A 21,617-nucleotide genomic window follows, 5' to 3' on the forward strand; every position below is an offset into this window, starting at 1 on the left:
AATCTTCAAAACAACAGTAGACTCCGTAAGGTTGCGAATGATCCGAACCAGGTTCTTGCTATATGTAGGTGACAAACCAAAGCTATATGGAGGAAATCATTATATGTACGACATACCTATTGTTCTCCACCAGCTCCTAGACGTAGTGGGACCTGTTCGGGAAGAGGATGAGTTTGATGAGGTTGCACATAACGTGGAAGAGGTTGCCCCTATGATGCAGACGTAGAGTCAAACTGATTATGTTAGTCTGATAATGATGATGCTAGCATTTGGTTTAGGACATTATGACTCAGAGGCTAATCCTTTGTCTTCATACGTGCATGGACATGGTCAGGGTCGTGGAGAGCATAATGAATATTTATATTATGAAGCGCCTGCAGAGACCGAGGCAACATCAAGAAGAACTGAGCAACTTCAAGTTCGAAGTCGATGACGGACAACTAGCTCGAAATCGACACGTCCACCTTGTGGGACACATTGATTTTGTAATTATTTTTATATAATGAGATATTTAATTACATTCTTTATTTTTATGAGATATTTTTTTTAAATTTATTCTTTTTAGAGTTTAAAATAAAATATATAAAATATTTTTAGAAATTGTTTTTATAAAATGATAAATTAAAAAAAAAAAAAGAAAGAAAGAAGAATGACAATGTGTAATAATTAAAAAGAGAAAAAGAAAAAAGGAAATTTGTACAGATGACCCAAAAATTGAAGTGTATTCTCGCTCTCTATCAAAATCTCGCTATCTCGCTTTCGCTCTCGCTCAAAATCTCTCTCTCTCTTATTTTTATGAGATTATTTTTTTTAATTTATTCTTTTTAGAGTTTAAATAAAATAATAAAATATTTTTAGAAATTGTTTTTATAAAATAGAAAATTAAAAAAAAAAAGTAAGGAAGAAAGAAAGAAGAAGGTCAATGTGTAATAATTAAAAAAGAAAAAAAAGGGACATTTGTACAGATGACCCAAAAATTGGAGTGTACTCTCACTCTCTATCAAAATCCTTCTATCTCTCTGAAAATTATGGAAACCTCTCAAAATCTCGCTCTCTCTCAAAATCCCGCTCTCTCTCATAATCTCTCTCATAATCTCGCTCTCTGTTAAAATAATAATGGAAACCTTGGAAAAGCGAAAGGGCAAGGGCAAGGTCAAGGGTTCAAAATTCGACCTACCTTGGTCCAATTTTAAACCCTCGACTTATTTAAAAATATATATATATATATATATATTTACAAATAGTTTGAAAGCAACAATATTTTCCTAAATAGTTTCTAAAAGGACAATATCCTTTTAATTTTCCCGTTTTCTCAATACCTTCGATAAATATATATATTTTTCAAAAGATTTTCATAACCTTCAATAAAATAGATATATTTTTCGAAGGTTTTTCATAACCTTCGACAAAATGAAGATATTCTTTTGAAGATGTACCTTCTTTTCCAAAGTTTTTTTTTCTTTTTAATATAAAACTTTGATAAAATGAAATAGTTTTCAAAAGTTTTTCTAGTACCTTCAATAAATATATATTTTTTTCAAATATTTTTTGTAACTTGTATTTTTCAAAGACTTTCTAAAACTTCCGATAAATATATATATATATTTTTAAAATTTTTAATAATATTCGATAAAATATGATCTAAATAGACCAACTTTATTGTAGTGATATATACTATTTGCAATCACTTTCTCTCCATCTTTTGTACTTTTATAATCCAACTTGAATGGTTCAATTAAAAGGGGCCATATCATGCCATTTCAAAAGCACTATTAAAAAAAAACGAAGGAAAGAAAGAAGAACCCAAACCATCTACATAAAGAACAAACAAAAGGAAGCTAAAATAATAATAATAATAATAATAGACAAACATTCCTAAAAAGGAAATAAAAAATTGGCTTAAGGGCAATGCCGTCATTTCATATTAAACTTTTTAACAACGATGCATTTCAAATACCTGTCATCCACTTTCTATCACCAAAGTTGCCTTCCCCTAGTTGTAAAGAACTTTCTCAGAAACCAATCACCCAAAATTAAATAAAATCTTTAGAATTTTCAACCAAAAATTAAAATAATCTTGAGGGAGAGAGAAAAAGAAAGAAAAAAAAGACTGCTCTTTTTAATTTTCAATTTCAAAGTTTCAAATCCCATGTGCATATTTCTCTTCCACCTATATAAAACCTCTTCAATCCATCAAACTCCAATAAATTTCTCATCTTTTCTCTCTCTCTCTAAATTTTACTGTGAAATCCAAATTTGAATCTGGGTTTTGAAGATTCAGGGGAATTATGTACCAGAACACTACAGAGTCCGATTTTGGTTTCCTTGACCCAATTCGCCGCCATTTATTGGGCGAATCGGAGATTTCCGCCGCCGCCGCCGCTCCCGGCGGCAGACCCACTCCCGTTTTCAGTCGGAGTGGTAGTTTCAGTAGCTTAATTCCATGCCTTGAAGACAATTGGGGTGATTTGCCTCTCAAGGTCGACGATTCTGAAGATATGATGCTTGCCGCCGTTCTCCGGGATGCTGTCAGTGCTGGATGGGTTCCGTCGCTTGGAAGCTGCGATTTCGGGTTTTCCACGGTGAAATCAGAGTCGGAGCTGCTTCCGGTGAGTTTTCCAGTGGTGCTACCGAATATGGCGGTGAAGCCGGCGGTGGTACCGGAGAAGGGAAAGCATTATAGAGGAGTACGGCAACGGCCGTGGGGGAAATTCGCAGCGGAGATTCGAGACCCGGCGAAAAATGGTGCTAGGGTTTGGCTTGGAACGTACGAGACGGCGGAGGATGCGGCGTTAGCTTATGATCGGGCGGCTTACCGAATGCGAGGATCAAGGGCTCTGCTCAATTTCCCCCTCCGTGTCAACTCCGGCGAGCCCGAACCGGTTCGGGTCACGTCGAAGCGATCATCGCCAGAGGTTTCATCGTCGCCGAAGCGGCGGAAGAAAGTTGGCTCCGCCGTAGAAAGTGGAGGAGTACCAAGGGAGCAACAAGTGGCAAGCTTTACAAATGGAGGGCAGCTGTTTGTTAGCCAATGCTAACATTTAGCCAATAAATACAAAAAGCTCTTTTATTTATTTTTTTAATGAAAAAAGTTTTAGAAAGATATTGTGAAGAGGGGATGTTGTTTTTGGTTTTGCTTGGATTTGTTGATATATAATTTGTCAATATTAATATTTGAAGTTAATTAACAGTTGAAATTTCAAAAGACCCAAAATAAGTGACTTTACTTATCAAAACTAAAATTTCTCTAGAAAGGTTTCTTAAAGCCATATTTGCAATCAATGGCACCTTGAAATACATTATGAATATAAATCCTTAAATTCACATAAAAAGTCATATAGTAGAACTTATGGGAACTATGGAAAAATCTACTTCCTAAGCCGAAAGTTTGGATCAGGATTGCTTTTTAGAAAAATTTTTAGGAAATCATTCAATATAGAATGGCTTCAAGTTACAAGCTAAACATACTTAATTTCGAAATTGCTATGCGATTAAGTCATCAAAAAAGAAGATGCACTTTGTTAGTATAGGTAGAACTTTCAATTTTTTTTTATTTTTTTTTTTAACTTTTTCATAGTCACACTTTCATATTCTCATGATTCTTCTCATTTGAATGTGATCCGTTCATTTATATACTCCTCTTGAAGTCGAGCTTGTCACGAAAAATATCTTTTTAAGCTAGGTTGCAAAATGTTACACTTCTACTAAGTCTGGTGTTTCGTTTTCATTTAGTTTTTACGTTTCAAAATGCTTTATCATTGATTTTTATAAATTGTTTTTATTTGATCTTAGAATACAAAATTTACATTTTTACCCTTAATTTTTACTAATACTCCCTCCCAATCTTTGGTTTAAATATATATTAATTAATTTATAATAAATTAAATTGATTATGGTTAAGATAGTTTCACGAATTTCCGGTCACAACTAAAACTAATAAATAAAACAAAACTTTCACATTATAATTATTTAAAATGAACTAATTGAAAGTTAACACCAAAAATCAAAAGTGATTATTGATAAAAATTTAATGGTAAATGGTAAAGTATCGAAATATAAGGATCAAATGGAATTTAAAGTCAGAGTTCAACGGTAAAAATGTACCATTTTGAAACTTAAGAACCAAATGAAAATTAAACTAACAATCCTTATGAATAAAAGTGTAGAATATATCAAATCTAAAGACCAAATATAAACTATATTTTATCTAAAAAAGGGCAGACCTATATGATCAAAGCCTTAGAGGCTAAAAAGATTATATTTTCTTTCCAAAACTATATTGTAGGATAAAACTCTAACTTCTTCACAAAATTGATAGAAGAGTTCATTCATCATAAACTATTAGAATTTTCATCCAATTAAAATTGGAATGTCTTGAATTTGTTATCCGCTTCGAACGATCAAGTTGGGATCTCACTGTTATTTATGTTTATGATTTTAGCTAGGATTTAGAGAAATACACGATATAAACTCTCTAAACCCTACAGGTGCCTATTATTTTGTAAATTTATGTGTCGATTATCTATTTTTACATTTTTTCTATATTCTTTATTTTTCGATCTCATAATAATTATTAATCTATAAATGTACATAAAGTCCACACTCAGAAAACGAGATCCATTCAACAACTTCATTACAAAATATTAGCACAAAAAGGCTCAAACTGCATATTTGTAAAATACAATCCATAATATAAAAGTCTTCAACTTCAAAGAAAAATGATGCCTCAATTTTCATCACCTAATTAATTATAACATATAAAGTCCAATATGAATATAACAAATTTTTTTCAATAGAATCCCTAAAGTTAGAAATCTATTACATATATATCCACCAAGTCCATTGTAAAGTGAGCCCACTGACTTAGTCACAAAATAATATTCACATGTGCAAGACCATATAGATACATATATAATTAGTTTGTACCATAAATCATTAAAATTCCTACCAGTCAATGGTTAAATGAAGAACAAAATTAAAAGAAGTCCATTATATAAACAAACATGAATGAAGAATGCCAATTTGTATCAAATCCATGACCATATGTAGTAATCTTTGATTTAGGTGCACCAATATAAACAAACTAACTGCTATAACATGAGAGCATGGAATTTCTAAATGATTGTCGTTTATTACAAATAAATATCTTATCTTTTAATATAACCATATGCTTATTAAGATTCTAGAACTAACTTCACTACAACAAATATTGGATTCCATCGCGTTGAAAAACTATCTTTATAACCACATTTTGCGACATTATGTTTTAATCCGATTAAAGAAAGGGCATGCATCATGATGTTTCAAAAAAGAAAAAAAACGATGATGTTTTATTTATGTTCTCTAGTTTCCAAAATTCTTTTTAGGATTATTATTAGCAAAATTAGGTTCTATTTTACGTAGTTGCTAATTAGAATATCTAACTCTGGTAACAGTTTTTTATAATTAAGAATGTTTATAAAATGATAATTGACATGACATTACTAAGGTTGAAAATTTGATCCTACATCTCTAAAATTATTGTATTGGAAAAAAAGTTTCATAAATGTTCATCAATTTATGTTATTTCTTTAGGATCAAAATGCATTAATTCTAAAATATTATTTTTATTCATGATCGATAGTCCAAAGTTAGTCTAAACATAATTTTAAAACAATAAAAATCAATTTTATTTAATTGCATAAGGTTTAACATTGGTAAAAACAAAGAAAGAAAAGAAAAACAGTTATTATGTGTTTTCAATAAGTTTATGAGAAAGCATGATGGATGTGAGAAAAGAAGTATTCTTGTTTGAGAAAGCATGTAAGACTTGAAATGGATAGATGAATGAACCAAGATCATATTTGAATGAGAGGAACTCTAAAGATATGAACGTATGATTAAACAAGATTTTAAAGAATTGTTAATTGCTACTTATATAATAAGATGCATATTCTTTTTGGGTGGCTCAATCATAATAACTCCAAAACTAAGCGTACGCAATATGGAGCAATTCTAAAATATAGATTAAGACAGTAACAAAATATATATGTGCTACCAACCAAATCGACCAAAGATTTTATTGGAATATCTTGAATTTGTTTGTTGGCACTTCGAACAACTAAGTATGGGGGTCTCGCTGACTTAGGGTTTAGAGTAGTGTGCTATATAAACTCTCTAATCCTAGAGGCACCGTTTTGATGTAATTTTCTGAAAATATTCTCCCTAATAATACTGTTCTCCCTCTGCCCGTGGACGTAGCTAACACATCGTTAATGGACTACGTATATTTGTGTGTCGATCTTCTCTATCTCTATATATTTTTTGTGTTCTTTAATTGTCGATTTCATAACAGGTTTGAATTTTCCTACCATTTGAATTTCAAATATATATCCAAATATACACATGTGGTGGATTTGAAATGTTTCTGAACTGTTTTAAATTAACCTAGTCTATTGGCTCCTAAATAGAACATTCCAAGGACAACACTACAAGTGTCACCTCTCAAATCACAAGCTGCAATCAATGACACCTGCTTGTTGCACTGCCACATGTCCAGCAATGTTTAGAACCGAACCTACTATATATAAATCACAAGCCTGAGTTCTTAATCAACAATAAATAAATAATCTGGCATATTCTGAGATCTTTGTGTGTTTTTTGAATCTCTATAGAAAAAAAAATGGCAGACAATTCTCAAAAGATGAGCTACCATATTGGAGAAACGAAAGGCCAAGCACAGGTTGATTTTGAATGGTTTAATTTTAAAAGGTTATATTATTTTAATGGAATAGTGGTTTGGATTGGATAATACAATGTGATGATCTTCTTGAAAAGTGCTTGATATTTATTTTGTCTTCCAAGATTAATTATATTAAGGAGTGAATTGGTAATACATTGATTTGTGTGATTATGTAGGAGAAGGCAAGCAATCTAATGGACAAGGCAGGTGATGCGGCCCAATCAGTCAAGGAGTCAGTGCAAGAGGCAGGACAACAAATAAAGGCTAAGGCACAGGATGCAACTAATGCTGTCAAGGATGCCACGGGGATGAATAAATGAAACTTTTCGATTTTTCACTTGACTTTTTTTTTTTTTTTTTTTTTTCTTTCTCTGGGTGGCTTTCTTCATTTTTGTTTTGTCTTGGGTTAAAGCTCTCATGTATAAGGACTTATCTTCCTTTCATGTGAGAAAAAGAAAAAAGTTATGGAGTTCTTGAGCCTTTTCTCCCTATAAGGATAAGCGAGGTTAATTGGATGTATGGCCATAACATTGTGCCTCTCTTATAATCAAAGTTAATCAAAGCTTGAAATGAAGACATCTAGCTTCTATGGATTAATAGTACTATATATGTTTTAACGAATTGAGTTATGTTAATCAAATGGGTCAATAGTTTAACTTATGTAAATTTAATTAGAAAAATCTTAACTAATTAACAATTAAATATAGATCTGTTTTTTATAAAAAAGGAAATCCTCCATGGTGCACTGAAAGATAGCTAATTTCGTAGAGTTTATTTGGACGATCACTTCAAGACTATGTAATTTTCTCCCATATTTTTTCTCTCTAAAATATTAATCTCCATCTCTCCCAAAATTCCAACAGCCCCAACTCCTTGGATTCTCATTCTAGAGAATACAGAAGGCTCCAATTGGTAGTGGCCATCTTGGATCGAAGGTTTCGAGTTCGTGGCAATACATGACCACTTTTAGAGGAAAGAAAATTACGTAAAGAAATTGTTCTTTAAAGGTAAGGGTTTCTAAACCCTATTCTTCCTTTTCCTTTCTTATTAATGCATACTGTAAATTTGTGATTATGCATATTCTGCTTATTGTAAAATTGGAATTTTGTGAAAATAAAATTAGGATCGATCCCCACGTTTCCGCTCAGGGCTTTCACAGGTTCCTTCAGTTATAAAGAGAAACTAATTATTCTCTAGTCTGGTTTATGTATAAAGGATACAGGATACCCCTACTCACATGTCTTTACATGAACAATATGGTTCATATTGTTTATAACGCTTATATCTCATGTAACAATTACAAAGTCGGTCGTATCCATAGTGTTACCAGAATAAGGCACCCAATCTTCATCCATTTATTGTAGACCTTTTAGGTTATTAATTGAATATGAACCACCTATATGTCAACCACATATTGTTCAAGTAACATCATATAACCTTGAATCTTAGTTTATTAGATTGAGTTAATGCTGTCTAAATGTCAAATAAAATACCTCTAATTTTATTAGATAAATAGTTTGTGTCTAAAAAAACTATAAACCACGAGATACACTAGATTTAGGACATCAATCCTAACAATTTTCTACTTATCCAAAGCTAGTGAGAATGTATCAATATACAATGAAAGATGAATGGGAAAGTAAAGTATCAATATGCAATACAATAAACTAGGGCATACAATATACCCAATAAGATCTCATACTCGCCCTAGCTTAGATGACTCATATCTCGTAGACCTAGAGCCTCTAGGTGACCCTTAAATACTTTAGCCGTGAGAGCCTTTGTAAATAGATCAGCAATATTGTGCTTTAAGATGATCTTTGTGACAATCACATCTCCCCATTGCACAGTCTCTCTAATAAGATAATACTTGCACTCTATATGCTTTCCACGTTTGTGGCTACAGGCTCTTTGGAGTTTGCCACAATACCACTGTTATCACAATAAAGTGTGATGGGCAAGGATATATTTAGCACAACTTCCAAATCTGTGAGAAATTTTCTGAGCCAGATGGCTTCTTTAGTAGCTTCGCATGCAGCTACATATTCAACATTCATTGTGGAATCCACAGTACAACCTTGCTTAATGCTGCACCATGCTATAGCTCATCCATTTAGAGTGAACATTGATCCTTATGTATATTTCCTTGAATCCTTATCAGTTTAAAAATTAGAGTCAGTATATTCTGTAAGGATAAAATCCTTAGCCCCATACACGAGCATATAGTTTTCCGTTCTCCTAAGATACTTGAGAATAACTTTAATTACTGTCTAGTGATCAAATATTAGATTGGATTGATATACTAACTACTCCCACAAATAACAGTTGTCAGGTTTAGTATACAACATGGCATACATTAGGCTACCCACTGCATATGCATAGGGAATCCGTCTCATCTCCTCAATCTCTTGAGGTTTCTTACGATACTGTTCCTTAGACAAGATAATTCCAGACCTAGACCCTTATTGAATTTTGCATCAATATCTGACAAATACTTTGTCAATATAGGATGCATGAGACAAGACTAGTGATTTGTTCTTTCGATCCTTTATAATTTGGATCCCTAGAACAAATTGTTCTTCACCCAAATCTTTCATTTGAAATTGAGCAGCTAGCCATTCTTTAATGGTAGTCAGGTAACCTACATCATTTCCAATGAGTAGGATATCGTCCACATACAGCAAAAGAAAAACTAATGTATTGTTGATGATCTTTTTGTAAGTAGAAGGCTCATCAACATTTTGATTAAAGTCATAAGATTTGGTTGTAGTATAAACCTTATATTCCAAGATCGAGATGCTTGTTTCAATCCATAAATGGACCGATTAAGCTTGCAAACATTTTGCTCTTGACCTTGTTCAATGAATCACTCTGGTTGGGCGTAGATGGTTTCATAAAGATTACCATTCAAAAGGGTAGTCTTAACATCAATTTGTCTTATCTCATAGTCATAATATGTGGCAATGGATAAGAGAATCCAGATAGACTTAATCATAGCAACAGGTGAGAAAGTTTCTTCATAGTCGACTCCCTCAACCTGGGTATTACCCTTTACTACTAGTCTAGCCTTAAAGGTTTGTACATTTCCATCTACACCCACTTTGCTCTTATAGACCCATTTCCGAACGGTTTTACTCCATCAGGTTGATTTACAAGTTCCTAGACAGAATTGGAGTGCATAGACTCCATTTCTTGATCCATGGCTTTGATCAATTCATCTTTATCAACATCAACCATTGCCTTTTTGTAAGACGATGGATCCTCAACCTTATCATCTAATATGACGGTTTTGTTGGGGTTGATGCCCTAAATCTCGTATGGTCCTGTAGTTTGTAAACACATGTATGAACAAACACTTGTGATGTAATAATATAAGATATTTTCTTCACTGATGTCTATAAAATATAGGATATTTTAGTTGCATTAACCACAAACCAATAAACTAAGGTTCCTGGTTATCATTGTAACTTAAGCATGTATGTAGAGACATACAAGTGAATCATTCTTTAAGTGATAACCTAAATGGTCTGTAGTATATGGATAAAGGAGGGAAACCTTATCCTGGTGATACTATGGATACGACCCGCTTTGTAGATGTTACAAGTATTGTAAAGTGCTACAAATGGTCTAATTTTGATCATTCATATGGAGACATGCGAGCAAGGATGTCCTATACAAAAGAGTTTGTATAAGACCGGACCACGAAATGTTTAGTCTCCTTATATAATGTCATTCATGACAAAGACATTCATTTCACTAGAATAATCATAGGTAATATGACTTAATCTTGAGTGAGTCGAGAATTCCTGCTTATGAGGGCAGTTCTTTGATTTGCATGGGTGTGAGTGGCCAGATTGTCGACTCAAACCTACCACTTTGGAGATTCGTCTGATTAGTGAGATGAGAACTCGGCTACACAAGACAGAATTCACTCTTTCCCCGATTATTTCCCTTCATACCCTTAGTGCTAATTAATTAAACAATCATTATTTAGTTAATTAACACATTAATTAAATGACTATATATTAAATCCTATTTAATATATATATACATTTAATTAATTATCATAAATATCATATATTTATACTAACCTCCAATCTTCATAATTTCTTAATCAATTAATTAACCATTAATTAATCAATTAAATAACTATATTAAATCATATTTAATATGAAGTTAATTAACATATAAATATCAAATTTTTATATCTATACATCTCCTTATGAATCCAATTCATATTAATCTAATATTTGAATCTTATTCAAATATATCTCTCTTACATAATTTGGATTATAGATCATATCTAAAATTAATCATTATATATTAATCTCATTAATATAAAATTTCCTCATTTGATTTGAATAATTTAAATCATTTCTCATTACTATCCTTTAGTCAGCTAACAAGGGGACCTTATAGACCTACAAATTAGAAGTGCCATTGATGTGAGATTAATTAATTAAATTTCGTTAACGCAATTAATCAACATTCATTAATTACTGATCACTCCACTAAAGACTGATAACTACACTCTTCGCACTATAGATATATTTCTGTGTCCATGGATATAACCAATCAACAGAGTTATAACCCTTTACAAGTGCTCATAACTACAGCTTGGTCAAAATACCGTTTACCTCTGTAGTTACATCCAACTTTTTAAGTACCACTGATTCCTCTAATTAACAAATAGTTTATAGTCCAACTATAAACTAACATCTCTCGAGCCAGTGAGAGGCCGAGGCCTCATTGTTCAAGACCCGGAACCAACTATTGAGGGAGTAATTTATCTACTTTCCCAAGGAATGGGAATGAGTGAATTTCATCTTATATAGTTGTGTTCCCAACTTCCTAATCAGAAAAATCCCCATAATAGTGGACTTGTTGAGTCGGCTATCATGACCACTCGCACCTATACAGATTAAAGGATTACCATCATAAACAGGAGTTCACAACTTACTCAAGATTAAGGTCAAGTCTCATATAGCCATCCTAGTAAAATATTAGTTTTTTCAAGTAAAGGTGTTATAAAGAGAAACTAATTATTTGGCGGTCCGGTCTACATATGAACTCCTTTATACAAGATACCCTCACTCATATGTCTTTACATGAACAATATGGTTCATATTTTTTATAACACTTACATCTCATGTAACAATTACAAAGTCTGTCATATCCGCAGTGTTACCAAGATAAGACACCTAACCTTCATCCATTTACTATAGGCCTTTTAGATTATTACTTGAACATGAACCACTTGAATGTCAACCACATACTATTCAAGTGACATCATTAACCTTGATTGGATTGAATTATTGATGTCTAAATGTCAAATAGAATACCTCTGATTTTATTAGATAAATAATTTGTGTTAGCAAAACTGCAAACTATGAGATACACTGGATTTAAGATATCAATCCCAATAAAATTTTTGGAAATTAAACAAACATATTCACGTTGTGTATTATCTCGAATGAAAATTATTATTATTATTTAACCAATTTCGATTGCAATTAATTTTGGAGGACAAAATTTAAAATTTACCGGAAGTACCTACATGAACTAAAATTAGATATTTGAAAGCATATAAACTAAAATTGAATAAATCTCAAAGTACAAGGACCAAAATCATATTTGAACAACAAACAATAATAATATTAGATTACAAAAATATTCTTATTGGTAATACTCAACGTTACAATACTAAATCATAATAGAAAATGGAAAAGAAATCAATTTATACCCCTAACCTTTATAGATTTTAATTAATTTATTTAATTTTTTTGCTCAAGAATATGTGAGTGTGACAAAATTTTAGCTTCTAACCTCTTGGTAGATGATATATATGTCTTAACTAGTTTAATTGTCGTTGGTTTGCCATAAATGTTATTGGCTAAATTAATTAAAACTTTTAAGAAATAAATTGTATCAATAATCAATTTTCTGATTAAATACATTACTTGATGTTTTCCCCTATTTTCTCCCATCAATTGTAGCTATTTTCGTGCCTTCTGGTCGACCTGAACGACATATACAGATCCCTTCAACCCCTTTTTCATTTCTAATGGAGTATCCTTCACTATTTTGAGGACAAAAGAAGAAAAGCAAAAACAAGTAAGACTTTAAGCCAGGCCGCTTCATTCAAGTCTTTGACTTATGCAAGACTTCTCAATCAAGCAGTTAAGAAGAAGTTGAATCACATTTCTTGTCTCTCGCTATGCTTTGTGTCGTAGCTCACAGTCCAAGAAAGGTAGTCCTTTAATTGGCTAACAAGATTACGCTTAATGGTCTCGAGCTATCATCGCTTCCTTTCGTACTATTTCTAGATGCTTAACCTTTCATAAGTGAATCATAACCCTCATTTAGGATTTCATTTTATAATATTAATGTATAACTCTCATACGTGTGTAAGGCTTCATTAAATGTAGGAATTAACGTAATGTTAGAGAGAATGCTAGAGGGGTAGTAGCAACTTTCTTTAATATGATCAATTTTTAATCTTTTTTTTTTTTTTTTTCATTTTCCTCCGTTATTGTTTAATTGGCATGTAAATTTTCTTTTCTTTGAATGTTGGATCTTTTCTAGTTGATTTCAGTTTGGACTGATTGATTTTGTTTTGGAATGTTCCTTCTGCTTACCTTTTTGGTATTGATATTGGTTACCTTGTCTATCCCTTCCTTTTTAGACGTTATTATAAAAGGAAGTATTAAACAAATTAAAAGTAGGTTTTTTTTTTTTTATGATAGACGTTGCTCTCCTTGTGCGGCTATTGCAAAAAGAATAAGAACGTAGTACTGTTGGATTTACACAATGTGTGTGGTTCTTGAAAAGAAGCATTGAGTTTAGAGAAAGCCTAAACGTGCAAGATCGAACAAGCTAAAAGCTTCGAATTGAGGGGGAACCTGAGTTATTAGAAGATCGTGAGATGGGTAACGTCAAGTTTATGGGGAAAATAAACAAAATACCTATCTATGATTTAGTGTATTACATGATAGTAGTTCTATCAGATAAGTAGTCCTTTTTGTAGACCTTTTGAATATTAATATCTTCTTTTCAATTGGGCCCTGAGCCCCCTAGATGTAGGTAAAGTCATACCAAATTGGATTAACATATTGTGTGTTATTTCTTTCTTTATTTCTCTCTATGTTGGTCTACTTGTTAGTATCATTGTGTTCATCAACATTCCTTTAATTTTGACTGCTTATATATTTTTTTCATCCTCTATTTTTATCTCTATTTATTTAGAAAGAATTACAAGTTGTTTTTCTTGTTACTTTATTATAATTTTGAGATGATTACTAATTTAAGATTTGCTTGTGAAAATAAATTTAAGATTTTAATTGATACAGCTATTAGTTGAGAATTGTAATTAATTCAACAACAAAGTTTAAGGATATAAATTGTTTTTCCCTGAGAAATGCTAATTGTAAAATGTGAATGATTATTGTTAAGTTGTCTAATATAATGTTTAACTAAAAAGATTGTTTGTGAAGTATACAAACATTCAATTTTGTGATCAATAAACTCTCAAGTTCAAAAGCACATAAGAATTTTTTATTTTGGATTTAATATATATAGGTCACGTTGGTAATATCCTAAAACTCGCCGTTCGTAAATATTGTTAAACTATTCTATTTATCAATAAAAGTATTATTTATTGAGTATTTTATTCAATAATCTGTTACTGATATTGCATTCTGTTATAAAAATCCAATAAACGAATCCATAGCTATAATATGAATACTTTAACTTTATGTGGCGACATAAAAGAGGATCAAGTTTTAGTATATAGCCAAAATGGTCTATAAGTATATGGATGAGATTGGGTACCTCATCCTGGTGACACTATTGGATGCAACCCATTTTGTATACCGATACAAATATGTGAACCCAAAATCATTCATGTGGAGACATGTGAGTGGAGGCATCTTATGCAATGAGTTTGCATCAGACCAAACCTCAAAATAGTCACTTTTCTTTATAACGACCGTTTACTGTTGAAACTGACTATTTCAAATCCAATGACCTAGAGTAACTCGATCTTAATTCTGAGCTAACTATGAACTCCTATTTATTTGGGATTATCCTTTGATATGCATAGGTGAGAGTAGTCCAACAATACTGTTCAATAAGCCTCCCATTTTGAGGATAAGACCGGATAAATAGCTGGGGACATAGTTCTGCAAGATGGAACTCACTCCTACCCGATTTAGGGTTAGCGGATAGCTTGTTCTCTTAAGTGCTGATTCCTAGTCTTGAACAATGGGGCCCCACCCTCCCACGGTTAGGAGGGTAATGGTTTATAAGTTGGACTATAAACCAATTTTTCATAGAGGATCAGTGGGAGCTTAAGGAGCAAGACGTATTTATAGGGGTAAAACGGTAATTTTGACCTAGTTGTAAATACGAACGACCTGTGAAGGATAGACTTGTTGATTATGGTTAAAATGGACAAAAATATATCTACAATGAGGAGAATGCAACCATCGAGCTATAGTGGTATGTTTCGGTAGTTAACGAAAATTGATTATTTCGATCTAAAGAGTTTAGCCAATTAATCTCAAATAATTGAAGCTCATGATCTATAGGTCCATAAGGTCTCTCTACTAACTCGTAAAATATATCTTGGATTAGTGAATTGAGTGGATTTGAAATGTTAAGATTCGATATTAGAGTTTTGAATTTGAAGTGTTCAAATTCAATCAGGGTTTTCAATAATTGTATTTGATACAATTAAAACCTTTAATTTTGTTGAAATTAAACGAAATTAGAGAGTTAAAAAATATTTAAATAATGATTTAAATATTTGACGAGGTGAAATATAATATTTAATATTTGATATTAAATTAAATTAATTAAATTAGTTTAATTAATTATCCAATTCTATTCAATTTTGAAATTTGTTCAAAATTGGCAATTTGATTAATTGGTTTTTGGATTTTTTGAAATTCAAAATTAAAAACTTAAATTAAAAAGTTGAATTTTTGAAAATTAGTTTTAATTAAGTTTTAAATTAATCAAATGAATATTGATTAAAATTGTTCTCAAAGTAGAAAGTGGGAAAATCCTTTTCCCATCCAAAATCTATCTCAAGCCAAGTGACATCAGTTGTTTTAATAAGATATGCATGGTCTTAATGTATATATTGAAGTATTGACTTCAAATTTCCAGCCATGCAAGTTGAGTTCTTACTGAAACTCTACTAAAAAATTCATCTCTCCAAACTTTCTTCCCTCTTTATCAAATTCACTTCAATTCAGAGATTCCACCTCTCAATTTTAGTTAGAGAATGGTAGAGAAGGTCTCTATGGTGGTCTTTAGCTAATTTGAAGTTCTAATTCATGGAGAGAAGCTGGTATTGTTGAGATTCATCAAAGGTTATAGTTCTTGAAACCCTTCACTTTGAAATTTTGTTTCAATTCATGTTTTAAACTCAAATTAAGTGTAATTAGAGTACTTATTGATTCTAATTTTTCTGCTGCATGTTAGTTTACTCTATCAATTGGTATTAGAGCAAGATTTAAGCACTCAATTATCGTTAATTTGAGCTTAGTGGGTGAATTTCTAAGATTGCATGTTTCTATGACTAATATCGTAGAAGTTCAAATGGTAGAAGTTCAACTTTGGCATTAGATTTTGCTTTAATTATGAAGTTTAATTTGTAATTCGCTTTTTTTTTTTTTTTATGAGCTCACATGTGTGCTCTAGAGTCTATAATTTTATTAGAGTCAGTAGAGTCCAAATTAGGCTGTAATTGAAGATTGAAGCAGGCAAGCTCCATAACAGAAAATTGAAGATTAGCTTCTGTCCAGGAAGTATTGCAACGTTGACCTTAGAGCGTTGCAACACTGCTATTGTTCAAACCCATGGAGTTGCAATGCTGGGATTGTTGGAGTTGATGCTGTAAATCTCATAGGGTCCTATGGTTTATAAATCTTTTGTACAATCTCATTGTTTATTGAATAAAATATCCGATATTTTATTTCATATTTTAGTTGCATTAACCACAAACCAATAAACTAACATCCAAGGTTATCTTGTAGCTTAGACATATATGGAGAGACATATGAGTGGATCATGTTTAAGTGACAACCTAAAGGTCTGTAGTAGATGGATAAGGCTGAGTACCTTATCTTGGTAACACTACGAATATGACCCATTTTGTAGGTATTGCAATTGTTATAAAGTACTACAAATGATCTTATCTTGATCATTCATGTATAGACATGTGAGCGGGGATATTCTATATAAAGAAGTTTGTATAAGACCGGACCATGAAATTTATAGTCTTATTATATAATATCGTTCATAATAGAGACTTACATTTCACCAGGATAACCATAAGTAACATGATCTGAATCCTAAGTAAGTTGTGAACTCCTGCATTTGAAGGCCGTCCTTTGATTTGTATGGGTAAGAGTGGCCAGATCATCGACTCAATAAGCCTACCATTGTGGGGATTCGTCTGATTGGGGAACTGGGAACACAACTACACAAGAAGGAATTCACACCTTCCCCGAGGATGGAGTAAGTAGATAAATTGCTCCATTAAGGATTGATTCCGGGGCTTGAACTATGTGGCGGCACACCTTCTCCTGGCCTGAGAGAAGTTTAGTCATAGTTGGACTATGATCTATTATTCATTAGAAGGATCAGTGGTACTTAAGGAGTTAGACGTAACTACAGGAAAAAAATGGTGATTTTGACCCAGCTGTACTTACGAGCAATTTGTAAAGGGTCATCGTACTGTTGATTGGTTATATCCAATGGACAGAGAAATATATCTGTACTGCGAAGAGTGCAGCTATCGGTCTTTAATAGAGTGCCCAACAGTTAACGGATGGTGAATAATTTAATTAAAGAGTTTGATTAATTATTCATGTTTCGTTGGAGCTTCAAGCTACAAGTCTATGAGGTCCCCTTGGTAGCTTAATAGGATTAAATGAGATTCAATTTTTGGATTAATTTGAATTGTTCAAATTAATTGAGGGATTTAATTATAATTAAGTTATTTTAGTTATATATGATATAATTATTATAATGAATTTGATACATTATAGCATTTGTGAGAGAAAATAAATATTTGAATAAAATTCAAATATTAATTATATGAGTTGGATTCATAATTGTTAAATTTAATATAAATGTGATTTATATTAAATTCCATATGAGAGAAAAAGAAACTATAGGTTATATTGTATATGATATAATATTAAAATTATAGGTTATATGTTATAAAATATAACATATAATTTCATATATATATTATATGATAAGTTAGTTATCATATATATATATTAAATGTTATTTTAAATTTAAATGAGTGAGGAAATTACAACTCTCTTCTCCTCTTTTCTTTCCACCCACATAAGTGGGTGATGGATGATATTTGTCTTGGGAAAGGAGAGAGTCTCCTAGTTTTGTTTTTGGGAGTCTGGAGAGAAAAGACAGAAACGTTGTGTATGAGATTTTCTTAGAGAACAATCACATTCTTCATCCTCTTCTCTTCTCGCAATCCTTTTCCTCATTCTAAAATAGCCAGAGCCTACCACTCCTAGGTTATTTACCTAAGAATACCAAGGTCGCCATCGTGGTTGTGCCCGTTTCAAGTTCGAGTGATTCTTGAAGATCTGTCTTCAAATATAAGAGTTTTTGAAACACTATTTTTGTTTATTTGAGCATGCTATAATTAATTTCATAAGTGCATAATCTACTTGTCTATTATGTGAAATTACTTTCTCTAAAAGAAAGGGATTTGGGATGATCCCGCTTCTGCTCAAGGTTTCTTCAATTTTGGTTCCTTCAATGGGTATCAGAGCCAAGTTGTAACTCCCAAATGCCATTTTTTAAAAAAAAATTTATAGAGCTGGTGGGGTTTTCCTTTCTACATTCTATTCACGATTCATGTGATGAATGGCTTTGTGATGAAAGTGGTTTTGTTGATGGATATTTCGGGATAGGATACTTAGTTTTAAGGCTTTATTCTTTTACAAATTGATTTGTAAAGGCCCCTATTTTAGGCATAATTATACAATAGAGTCTGTATTTAAAGTTTTGAGTCATCGTGCTGTTCCTGGTGAGTTTTGGAGAAAACTTAAAGCAATACTATGATGAGAAAGAAAACATTTCTACAAGATCGTGTAGCAAACGTATAGCTTTTGCGAAACGATCGTGTAGTTTTTGCTAAACGATTGTGTAGCTTTTGCTACAAGATCATGCAACTAGTTCATGTAGCTTTTAACTATAAAGTTTGTTACACGATCACTGCAGAGAGTTCGTTGATGGACGATTTGGTTTGAGCGGTTCAAGGCCTGGTTCACTTGTTTCGGACAAGATAACTCTTATTCTTGTAATAATTAGTTTTAAAATTTCTTTTAGATGTCTTATCCCGATCCATTAACTGTTAGTTTTAAATATACATATGATGAATGCTTTTTCTTATATATCACATTGTATGTCATATAGATTTAAAACCCACCATAGGTTGCATTTATATTCATTCATCATTTTATATTATAAGTGTTATAATATATGTATATGCATGATTTAAATTTTATAGCATGCACATGCATCATATAGTATAAATGTTATGGTATATGTATGTATGCATATATAGCATATCCATGCATCATTTATATATGGATGAATGAGTGTATGGATGTATGCTATAGTTTGATTCATTACTTTATTATATAATTGTTATAAATGTTAGTAATAAATTGAGATTGCATGAAGCATGACATTGTTGGGTTGATGCCCAAAATCTCGTAGGGTCCAGTAGTTTATAAACAAGTATATGAACACACATTTGTGATGTAATAATATGAGATATTTTCTTCATGACAATATTTTCTATATGAGATATTTTGTTGCATTAACCACAAACCAATAAAATAAGATCCTTGGTTATCGTTGTAACTTAAGCATGTATGTGATGACATACAAGTAGATTATGCTTTAAGTGATAACCTAAATGGTCTGTAGTAGATGGATAAAGAAGGGAAACCTTATCCAATTGAAGCTTCGAGTGTGGCTTGCTTTATAGATGTTATAAGTGTTGTAAAGTACTACAAATGGTCTGATCCTAACCATTCATGTATTAGATATGCAAGCGAGAATGCTCTATACAAAAGAGTTGTATAAGACCGGACCACGAAATGTTTAATCTTGTTATATAACGCCGTTCATGATAGAGACTTTCATTTCACTAGGCTGACCATAGGTAACATGACCTTAATCCTGAGTGAGTTGGGAACTCTTGCCTATGAGGGTGGTCCTTTGATTTGTACGAGTGCTAGTGGCCAGATCGCTGACTCAAATCTACCACTTTGGGGATTCGTCTGATTGGGGAGCTGGGAACTCAGCTACAAGACAGAATTCACTCCTTCCTTGATTTAGGGGTAAGTAGATAAATTACCCCCCTAAGGGCTGATTCCGAGACTTGAAAAATGTGGTGCCATACCTTCTCTTGGCCCGAGAAGGATTTACTCATAGTAGGACTATGATGTTTTGTTCATTAGAGAAATCAGTGGTACTTAAGAAGTTAGATGTAATTATAGGGGCAAAATAGTAAATTGGCCCAACTGTACTTACGAGGGATTTGTGAAGGGTCATGGTACTGTATATTGGTTATATCCAATGGACACAGAAATATATCTGTAGCGCGAAGAGTGCAGTTGTTGGTCTTTAGTGGAATGGCTAACAGTTAACGGATGGTAGATATCGTGATTAAAGAGTTTAGTCAGTTATTGACATATCGTTGGAGCTTCAAGCTACAGGTCCATAAGATCCCCTTGGTAGCTCAATGGATTCATGTTGAGAACCAGTTTTTGGGTTAATTTGAAGTGTTCAAATTAACAAGAGGAAATTTGATTATATATGATATAATTAAATTGGAACAATTATATGAGATATAATTGACGTAATGTATTAGATACATTAAATGGAGGAACTATTATTAAATGCTATAAAGGAGAAAAAGAACTATGGTTTATATATTGCATGAAATGTGATAATAAAACTATAGGTTATGAATATATTATTTATATTTTTAATTAAATCAATTATGGGATAATTGGTTCCAGTTTTTTCTCCCAATGACCAACTTAGTGGGAAGTTGTGATAAGTTATGGTAACTGATGGCTAAAATGAAAATCGTTTTCATTTTTACATTAAGCGATCATTAAGTGCTTGAGAATTGTGCGATTAAAAGCATTAACTATATGATAGCTTCAGAGCATACACAATCGTGTAATAAGTTTTTCTATACGATAGTCATTTGTTTTCTAAATGATCGAGTACACTGTCTATATGATAGACTAAAAACTATCTCCCACTTACTCAATCGTTTATACGATTTGTAAAATTCCTCCTACCCTCTACCAAATCCTATAGAGCCCACAACTCCTAGATTCTCACTTTGAGAACACCAAAGAAGCCTTCTGGTGGTGTCTTCTTATTGTTCGAGGGACGAGTGTAGATTTGTGCTTGTTCGAGGAGATTGCTGAGGTGTGACGTTCGTGTTGGTGAATGATCATGCAGTAAGTTTGAGGGAATGAGAAGAATAGTTCTTTAACTATTAATGTTTGATTGTAAATGTGTATGTTCTATCACAATGGGATTTGGAACGATCTCGTTTCTGCTCACTGGTCTTTTTGATAAGAGTTCCTTCAATTGGTATCAGAGCCAGGTTGTTCTGATAGTCCAAATTTCATTGATGCATCGAATTACATTTATGGTCTTAGTGGGCTTTATGTAGTCTGCAATACGTTTAAATGTTAGATGTAGTTGTGGATTTGAATCAATGGATATTTCGGGATTGTTGCCTCTGCTTGTTAAATCTTTCTTTACTTTTAAGTTCATTTGTAAGGGCCTTTGTGTTTTTGGGGAGAATGCA

The 21,617-nt window shown here is 32.2% G+C and overlaps 2 protein-coding genes across 2 annotated transcripts; both read left to right on the forward strand.

The window, feature by feature from the left end:
• Positions 1–2,072: 2,072 nt before the first annotated feature.
• Positions 2,073–3,214, forward strand: LOC120067875 (ethylene-responsive transcription factor 1A-like). Its single transcript, XM_039019486.1, has one exon. The coding sequence runs from the start codon at positions 2,289–2,291 to the stop codon at positions 3,036–3,038; it is 750 nt and encodes a 249-aa protein (XP_038875414.1). The 5' UTR covers positions 2,073–2,288; the 3' UTR covers positions 3,039–3,214.
• Positions 3,215–6,661: 3,447 nt separating this feature from the next.
• Positions 6,662–7,041, forward strand: LOC120068475 (stress-induced protein KIN2-like). The gene is made up of 2 exons (XM_039020261.1): positions 6,662–6,721; positions 6,898–7,041. The coding sequence occupies exons 1-2, from the start codon at positions 6,662–6,664 to the stop codon at positions 7,039–7,041; spliced, it is 204 nt and encodes a 67-aa protein (XP_038876189.1).
• The last annotated feature ends 14,576 nt before the right edge of the window (positions 7,042–21,617 follow it).

The sequence above is a fragment of the Benincasa hispida genome, chromosome 12, assembly GCF_009727055.1.
Source record: "Benincasa hispida cultivar B227 chromosome 12, ASM972705v1, whole genome shotgun sequence".
NCBI classification, from domain to species: domain Eukaryota; kingdom Viridiplantae; phylum Streptophyta; class Magnoliopsida; order Cucurbitales; family Cucurbitaceae; genus Benincasa; species Benincasa hispida.

Excerpts from the sequence above, each read along its gene's own strand:
- LOC120067875 (XM_039019486.1), top strand. The coding sequence starts at position 2,289 with ATGTACCAGAACACTACAGAGTCCGATTTTGGTTTCCTTGACCCAATT.
- LOC120068475 (XM_039020261.1), top strand. The coding sequence starts at position 6,662 with ATGGCAGACAATTCTCAAAAGATGAGCTACCATATTGGAGAAACGAAA. Across the intron at positions 6,722-6,897 it reads AAACGAAAGGCCAAGCACAG|GAGAAGGCAAGCAATCTAAT; the intron begins GTTGATTTTGAA and ends GTGATTATGTAG.